This window comes from Miscanthus floridulus, chromosome 17, assembly GCF_019320115.1.
Source record: "Miscanthus floridulus cultivar M001 chromosome 17, ASM1932011v1, whole genome shotgun sequence".
NCBI lineage: Eukaryota > Viridiplantae > Streptophyta > Magnoliopsida > Poales > Poaceae > Miscanthus > Miscanthus floridulus.
The window spans coordinates 40,974,611-40,983,690 of record NC_089596.1 but is presented as its reverse complement, the minus strand read 5'-3'; the positions used below and the strand labels follow the sequence as shown (position 1 = coordinate 40,983,690).

The following is a 9,080-nucleotide window of genomic DNA, read 5'->3' as shown; positions in this document are numbered from 1 at the left end:
GTTCAGATTACTCTAAATTTATCCAGAATTCCTCCAAACGAACGGGGTCATGGCTCCAATTCTCAACCTTGCATACTATGCCAGACGGGAAGCAATGAATATCCGTCAATTTGTTTCAAAACCATTTGGAAAAGAATATCCTAGTACTCCAATACGTCATGACTCATGAGTAACTTTACAATCTCATAAACATATGATAATGCTAGATATTTTGAAGACCAATGTTGGTCACAGTTTTAAGATTTCGACCAGTTTTTTTTTCAACAAATCATCAAATCGTTATGATTGGAGGCAGTATCAAAGCGAGCTTCAACTGCCGCTGGTCAAAATTAGAAAGAGCTTGCTTACTCTGAGGATGTCAATTTGCCTATTCTCCCAAAAACCGTCCAGCGTTATAATGACATTAATAGATCCCCACACGTTTCAATGAGAGCATTATTCACCCTGTTCGGATCGTATCAGCCATTATTTCTCGGCGGTGGGCCCCGCGGAATTACGGACGGGAGTGGGGGGTGTCTCCCCACCCGCAGCCCCACTCCACTTCACCGCGGGCCCCACACGGCGCGCACGGCCTCGCCTCTGACGGCAGGTGGGCGACGCGTGTACCACACGCTGACACACGGGCCTTGCCTCTCGCTATGACCCGCGGCCAGGACTCGGTGCGGCAGTAGCAGCGGTCTCACTCTCACCTCGTTCCGCCCGGGTCTGTCTCGCGTGGGGACCGGGTGGTGGTGGTGGTGGGCCCGCTGGATTACGGGGCTGCGTTGCATCCATGCTCCATCATAATGTCCTAAGCCCACGACTGCAGGGCCCACGATCATACAGCTTGTTAGTTTGGCTGGGCTTTTGTTGCTGGATCGTGAAGAAGTACTATTGGTTGGTTTAGTGTGAGAGAAAAATATTATTTCGGTTGAAAATTTACGATCATTTACGAGGGAATAAGCCGAACAGGCTGATAATTTCCTTTCTGGCCCCCACCCTTTTTTCCTTCATTATTTCTTTTTGACTAGAAAAGACAAAATATGATGAGGTTCTTTGGTTTGCACAACAAATTCCGTTGAGTCTGGACACTGTGCATGCTGTCTGACGCCATGTTCGTTGGGCTTATAAGCCGTACTTTTTCAGCCAACGAATAATGTTTTTCTCTCACAATAAATCAGTCAACGGTACTTTCAGCCATAGCTTATCAGCCAAGCAAAAGCTTAGCTGTGGACCGGATTTGTGGCAAGATGAATGGCGTTGGGCAAACGAAACCCGCGATCAGAAAGTCAATCCAATTCCCAAGCAAGTGGGGCCCAGCTGCTTGCTACTTGTTTTGTTCCTGATTTGTTACAATTTTTTTTAATAAAATCTGGACCATTTTGTGCTTTCTTTCTAGTTTGTTGGAGTAATTTGGGACTTGTTTGGTGTAAGATTTTAACCTACACTGCAATGGTGAGCTTATAATTATTCATTTCTATTTGCTAAACCATATTTTGCAGGCTACTGCTGATCAAAGGGAGACAAGATCCTGAAAGATCCAAATCCACCGAACAGTTCTTAATTCCCATCCATTTTGCATTTTAAAAGATACAAACCCGCATAAATTTCACGTGGGAATGAAAATAAAATTATTGCTTCTCCATGGTGGCCAACAGATGATTCACCACTGGTACAAAGAGACAGATCGATGCTGGCCATTTGCAGCTGCCATCACCACTCGGCCTTGTTTAGTATTAAAGTTGGCTAATAAGTCGGCCTTGGCTGATTTGTTGTGAGAGAAAAATACTGTAAACTCTAACTGATAAGCCGGTTGATAAGTTCAAGCGAACAAGCCAAAAGCTTGTGCAGCAATGCTCATTTTTTTTGCCCCTCTTCTGATACCAGACCTGACATTCTCAAAAAAGCGTTATAACGCCAGGTCAACACTATAGAGTGGCACTTGTGCAATTGTGCCTACTCTAGAAAATACTGTTTCCTGTCAGACTCAAACCACCGAATTTTACAGAATTGTTCCCAACAGTTTTTCCCAAAATTCTACAGGACCTCAACAGAATGGCAGAAAGGAATTCACCAAGAACAGAATCTTGATTCCATTCATTCGCAGGGTATGCATCTGTAGAGGTATGCAATATGCATGAGAGCAGTAGCACGCAACAGAAATGATGTAGACCTGCAAGACTGACATTTACAGAGGTTCATATCAACCAAAGGTTAGTAGTAATCAAGGTAATTATGCGATAAAATAAGCACGGCCATGTCTCCCGAAAGGTGAAAGCGAAAGCAGTGAAGTAGTCTAAAAAGCTTTCACCATTGCAGGGCAGTAATCTGGAGACAAGGAAACATGTGGGTGGGATGGGCAAACCGCCGCATACAGGAGCATAAAAGAACCGCGAAGGCATTATACTAGCCCCTAATGCGCGGCTTTATCGGTTAAGAAAGGGATCAAGCAAAGGTTTACAATAACCAGACCGACATGGTGGAGTTGCAGGACCACCAGGAAGGGAACAAAGGACTCCAGAGCCTACAAGGTACAGGATGCTGCTGTATAATCTACATGGATAAAACAACAGGATATCAAGTGTTGGGACAACCATACCATACGATCCAGGATTGCTACATACACTGCCAATCTGCAAGAATTATAAACCCTATCCGTCGCTCTCAGCCGATGCGCGCCGCAGCACTGCCGTCGAATAAATTCGTAAATTGGGATGCGACAACCTGCAAGCTATAAGAGATAAACAAGTGCAGACGAAGGCTCATTTGGGTTAGTGAAAGATGCCTTTTCAGCTGAAACATGAACAGAATCAGAATTTTAAGTGTCTTCCTTGGAACAAATAGGCAGTGCTCCACATGCACACCAACTAACAGACACCAGTAAGGAGAAAAAGGCACCACAAAAGGAGAAGAGTGGAGCATAACTTCTAATGGGGCAGGCAAATAAAGCCTGATTCCAAGGGATCATAATGCATTGCCATCTCTCTTGAAATCATAATATTATATGCAACCTGAATGATGGTTCAGATGGAAGCCTTTTTATAATGGCACTTTCGAGTTAGATCATAGACAACCATCATGACCTTCAGCAGATAAATAACTCAATACACTGCATGCCCCACCAGCATTTAGGCATCAAAGCTGGTAAAAAAGGAACCAAAGTTTCCACAAAGACACTATTGCACAGAGGATCACTGTATCAAAACAAGTTGCTTCATCAGATTTCAACACAATCAAGATGAATGAACCAGAGCATGAACACAGATGGACCATACATTTGCAAGCTTCATCGAACATTTATATAGAGGAACAACAAACAGTTCATGGACACTATATTGCAAACTAGGTAGGAGTCCTCAATCATAGTAGCACCACACAATGTACCAAACCATTTACACGAATAACACTGGTACGAAGGCTTAACAACAATCAAATAGCGTTTTGTCCATAGACGATGTTGCAAAACTAATATGACAGACGTGGAGTTCTTTACTTGCGTAACAGCAAACCATGTAGTACAGACCATAAGGCAGAATTCCTCTTAAAACTGTTAGACTTTTTTTTGTTTTCATAAAGATCCCTACAGTCATTGGATCTCCCTCTTGCTCTGGACTGTAGGAAGCAACCATTCTAGTTGCGGTTCTTGGACTTATCAGCTGCCCTTGGAGCTGCAAAAGAAAAAAAAAGCAAGAGACGCGGATTATTCAGGGAAGTCAAAGTAAAAAATGGAGCCAAACCTATTAGATTAACTCTGGAGTTGAATTAGAATACCTTGTTAGCAAGTGACAACTATGATTCAAATATTCCAATTTCAATATTTAACTATTAATTTGACACCTATTTTTTCATATTATTATGTGCACTCCAGAAGGGCAGGCCTGGTGCAAGCGGTAGAGTCTTACCACCTGTGACCGGAAGGTTCCGGGTTCGAGTCACGGTCTCCTCGCATTGCACATGCGAGGGTAAGGCCACTGACACCCTTCCCCAGACCCCGCACAGAGCGGGAGCTCTCTGCACTGGGTACGCCCTTTTTTATTATGTGCACTCCAAACTGATAATGACATACTTGGTTCTAGTGTTGATAACAGTGCTAATCGGGAAGCTAGGCATCTCATCGTGAAGGGAGCATATTTTTTAATTTTCTTTCAGAATCTAATTTTTATATTTTAATTATTTTGCAGTAGTTATTTACAAGGTGAAAGAAAACTTTAATTAAATGTTCTTGCTAAATGCAATTGATAATTTTTTTGAAATGCAAAATACAACTGATAATGGCTCATCCCACGCTTCTGACTTTGAACCTACATTTGAGTGCTATGTACAAGAAGATGGCAAATGGATTGCCCAAGAGAGCTATCACCCCAGATGCAGGGACCATGAATTATGTCCCCTTTGTGAGGAACTCCTAATAAAAATTGTATCATGTACAACTAACAACACAACCTACTTGGATCATCATATCATGTACCATCCTACCATATCCACCAACCAACTAAGACAATATGATTAGCACGACAATACACTAAACAGAATAGGAGTACAAACTTACCAAGTCCAATTGCATCTGATCCTTTCATGATCCTGAGCCTGCGGCAAGAGTCAGCGAACATCCTACAATTGGAGTGAAAGAAAATGTGACGGCTAAATATGTATCTAGTCGACAAAATGAGCCACAAAATCAAATCGGTAATTAATTTAGTTCCATTTTCATTGTTTTAAGTAAGATCAGTGTACTTACTCCCATGGTACATCGCCGACAAGCATCCAATCTCCATCCTTGTCCTCATAAGTCAGAACATATTCACCATCCTTGCGGTACTCAGATAAGCCGTCCTTGCCTGATATGGCATTACACCCATACTAACCTGTAAGACCAATAAAAGGAAAACAGAAGAGAGCCTCTTCTTGTACTAAAATTTCTACTGAAGAGACTTGGACCTTATTTTCAATTCCATTATTCTAAGGAAGTCGTGAAAACTAATGAGATATTAGATATATAAATACAGGACCATAGATCTCCAAATTTCAGAAATATATAGGGGATGCCACTCTCATAGTGAATAGTAGCTTCTGGAATAATACTCAGGACTCGAAGATATCCTCAAATAATCATACACATGGAGCCAAAATTTATTTTGCCTTACAGGAAATAATATCTTTCTAAGAAAGACTTGATACAGATGCAATAACTGAACAATCAGCAGGGTATTTGTTTAGCAAGGAATAGAAAGTTCACCAAAGAAAAAAAAAAGCATGCTAAATTGTTTGTAATCTTACAATTACTAAAAAATAACGGTAAGTCGAAGCTATTGCTTATCCTAAGAAACAAGTATGATGGTTTTTAAAGGCTTCTTGATGTACTTCTAACACCATCCACATCAAAATGAAACACAATTACATACTGATGCGCCATCTGAAAGAGGGAGAGTAACCCGAGACATCTCACCAGTATTGAAGCCACTGAACATCTTCTCAAGCTCAGTGGACAGGTCCTTGTAGTTCTTGTAAGTCTTGAGGTCAATCTTCCTGAGGTACGGCGCGCCATCCATGCTGACCTTGACGTACAGGAACCCCTGGCCCTGCTTGGCCTCAGCATCCTCCTTGCTGCCCTTCAGCTGGGTGGTAGCCATCGTGTTCTTGCGGTAGCTGCGGATTGGTGGCCATCCCACCACCTGAGCTCTGCACAACACACCTGAGCTCAATAATCTTTACAACCACGGAACGAAGAGGTAGATCAGGAGATGCTCTACCGGTGACAAAATAAAGAAACGAATTTTGGCGAATTTTGGGATGGAAGTCACAGAATTTGAGCAAGGTAATGCCAAATCAAATTGTTATGAACAAAATACAACAAAAACAAAGCAGGGAGAGCAGAGAAAAGATGAGAAGAGCTTGAGCAAGCAAGAAAAGTGAAAAAAAAACCAAGGAAGCTGAAGATAAATTCAAGGGCTCATTTTGGAAAGTAGAGAATTTGGAGGAAACGTGGGAATTTAAAAGAACATCACAAAGCTGCAACTTTAGTTTCCCTCCTCTAGGCCCCAAGACAAACCGAAATTCCCACCCAAAGAAGAGTAAAAACAAATTGAAAATACCAAGCCAAGAGAGATCCCCTGACATACAATTCAGCCCCTTTTCAATTCCTCCTACCCTTTTCGGCCTGTTCGCTGAGGTGATAAGTTCGCCTGGCGCTGGTTTGTTGGAGGAGAAAATACTGTTGACGGGGTCATAAGCCCTGGCTGAAACCCAGCTAACAGGCTGTTTGTTTCACTTAAAAGCACAGAATTTCCAAAGATAATTTTCTGTTACAGAACCTGGAAATGTCATGAACTCCAAGAACCCAGCAAGATTTCCCAAACAGCAGAAAACTTGCTCCCAAACAAAGGGGCAACAATCACAATTTGCAAACCACTAGTGGCCGCAGTCCCAAGAACTATGGAGAAACGCCAGATGAACGCGCTGGCAAAGCCCCAAGCTTCCCCTTTTTTCGTTTGAGGCAGTAAAACCCCAAGATCCACTTCCACACTCCACCTACTTTGCAGCCGGCTGTGGCGTCGCTGTAACCTTCTTGTCGTCGTCCTCCTCTTCCGCCACCTTCTTTCCCTTCCCAGCAGCGGCAGCGGGCGATGGCAGGGGCGCCTCGTCAGAAAACCCGCGCTTGGCGCCCTTGGCCGGGAGCAGGTCCAGGGTGGTAGTGGTGGCAGCCGCGACACGGCGGTCCGGCGACCCGGACCCCGGCAGACCGAGGCGGAGCTCGGTACCCTTCAGGTCGTCGTCGGCATCGGCAGCGGCGGCGGCGGCCGCCGGCGGCGAGAGGCCTATGTAGTCGAGCTCGAGTGGGGGCGACATGGGGAGCAGCAGGACATGAACCGGAGGGTGGGGAAGGTGAGGAGTGGCTGTTTGGGTGTGGGGGTAGCCGGTAGGGGGAGAGTGGGAGTCTGGGAGTGGAACGGAAGGGGAGAGAGTGGGACTGGAAACCGGAGCGAAGAGTGGTTTTGTTTGAGAGGTGAACAAGTGAGCTTCCCTGGGTCGAGTTGGCATGGTTTGCGACACTTTGGTCAGTAGCTACTAAATTTAGCAGTTTTTAGTCGCTTTAGTAATTTTTTAACCAAACGTTATGATTAAAAGTTATTAAAAAGACTTGAGTCATCTCTAGTAACTCTGGAGTTATTAAAAGTAACTAAACTGTTTAGTATCTACTAAAGTTTAGTAGCTCAAACCAAATACCCTCTTAGCTACTGAAGTGTAATCCGTCGATGTGCAGACCGTGCAGTACTAAGGGCACTCCCTATCCTAGAAAATATATGTTTTTCTATACCTATTAATTTTTATATATACCATATATAGAAACTATGATCCTAATAGATAGTTTTTACAGAATAATTTTTTATCCAATCATATATATTATCTCTCAATTCTCTACCAATCGTATCCCTTCATGTCTTGGTTCTCGCATAGACATGGTTTCTAATTTAGATCCGATTTCTATGATTTTTCTCTCTCTTCAATAACTACCTTGTCGCATCAGCAAAACGTTTAGGTGACAATACAATTAATATTCATAGAAGCTATGGTGGTTTCTGCATTGGGAGTGCCCTAATACAGTACTCTTTGACGATCCAGTATTACCTAGTAAGTGTATGGACCCAGACTTTGATGACTCCCTAGTGGCCAGGGAAGCGTTAACTTCACTCTTTGAACGTCTCATTTACTCTCCCTAACTCTTGACTTTACGTATAGGAATTTCAGGTACATTGGTCGATGAAAGTGAACATCTATCTTGTACTAGATAAGTTTGAGTTTTGATAATTAATAATTATAAACTAATGACTTTATATAAGACATGAAAGATTAAGTTATACTAAGTGAGCTACATGCAGGCATGAATATGAGATGACATAGATTATGTGATGCAAAAAACTCAACGAGGTGAAAATGGAGATGAAGGATGGGGAAAAAAGTGAAGACAAATGTATATCCATAGGTTTTATCTTTTATCGTCCACGAGGTGTTTAGTGGAGTAAGGTGGCCGATGTCCACATTTGTGAGATTGGCAGTTCATACAGTTATACTATCAAGAGGGTCAAATTAAGTTATCTACTGTCATTTGTGAGATCAATCTTTGTATTGTCTATAGATTCAAGTGGTGTTTTGAAAATCAAGTGACAAACTTTTGGGAAAAAGTTAAAAAATGCTAACTAAGGTTTGAAGGTGTTGGTCACTCGGAGTTAGCATGTTTGGAAAGATTTTAAAAACATGTTGTTTGCATTGTTTTTAGGGTCACTAGAGCATCGAAACACTGACCAAGTCATGTTGTTTTCAAACACTCAAACCCAACCTTCTGGTGTAGACCGAAGATGTTGCACCAGAGCTTTGGAACAGTTCATGTGCAGGAGGCGACAAATTCAAAATCATGCACCGGAGCTCTTTAGTGTCGCACCAGAGAGGTGCACTGGAGAGTGACAATAGAGAGGATGTTTTTTCATGCACACTAAGCTCTTCCAAAGCGTGGAAAGATAATCTCGTGGAACATTTTCTTGGCATGCTTCAAGTCGGTAGCTCGAATGGTAAGGCTTCTACCCACTTAGAAACATAATTCGTGATCATAAAGATGTATTCAATAATAGGACTTTGGGAAAGGCCCCATGTAGTTGATCTCCCACACATCGAAGAGCTCTATTTGAAGATTGTTGGTGAGTGACATAGTGTCACTGGCATTGATGTGTTCCATGCTTTTGGCATTGTCAACATCTTCTGGTGAACTCATTAGTGTCATCATACATGGTTGGCCAAAAGAATCCGCTTTACCAGATCATTGCATGTGTGTAGAATGCTCAATAGTGACCTCCATATGGTGTTGCGTGGCATCGCTCTATCTTGTTACCTTGGCCATCGAGGCACATCTTCGCAACAATCCATTAGCTCAGACTTTGTACAAGTAAGGCTTGGCCCATAGGTGAAGTCGACTTTCGTAGATGAGCTTCTTTTTATCTATCCCTGACAGGACATATCTTGCAACTATAAAGTTCACAATATTGCATGCTAGGGATTGGAGTTTGTTACCTTGAGAAGTGTGTCACCCTGAGGAAAACATTAATTGGTAG

At 42.7% G+C, this 9,080-nt stretch overlaps 1 protein-coding gene across 1 annotated transcript; it reads right to left on the bottom strand.

Annotated features, from left to right (window-relative positions):
- Window positions 1-3,255: 3,255 nt before the first annotated feature.
- LOC136516474 (auxin-responsive protein IAA17-like) lies at window positions 3,256-6,960 on the bottom strand. The gene is made up of 5 exons (XM_066509875.1): window positions 6,512-6,960; window positions 5,426-5,658; window positions 4,718-4,817; window positions 4,529-4,590; window positions 3,256-3,647 (listed from the first exon to the last, which is right to left on the bottom strand). Exons 1-5 carry the CDS (start codon window positions 6,823-6,825, stop codon window positions 3,610-3,612), a joined length of 747 nt encoding a protein of 248 aa, XP_066365972.1. The 5' UTR covers window positions 6,826-6,960; the 3' UTR covers window positions 3,256-3,609.
- Between the last annotated feature and the right edge of the window lie 2,120 nt (window positions 6,961-9,080).

What these genes read in the sequence shown, in the direction of transcription:
- LOC136516474 (XM_066509875.1), bottom strand. Translation starts at nt 6,825, where the DNA reads ATGTCGCCCCCACTCGAGCTCGACTACATAGGCCTCTCGCCGCCGGCG. An exon ending in GTTCAGTGGCTTCAATACTG is followed by an intron (nt 4,818 to 5,425) that starts GTGAGATGTCTC and finishes ATGCCATATCAG; the next exon opens with GCAAGGACGGCTTATCTGAG. An exon ending in ATCAGATGCAATTGGACTTG is followed by an intron (nt 3,648 to 4,528) that starts GTAAGTTTGTAC and finishes TTTCTTTTGCAG; the next exon opens with CTCCAAGGGCAGCTGATAAG.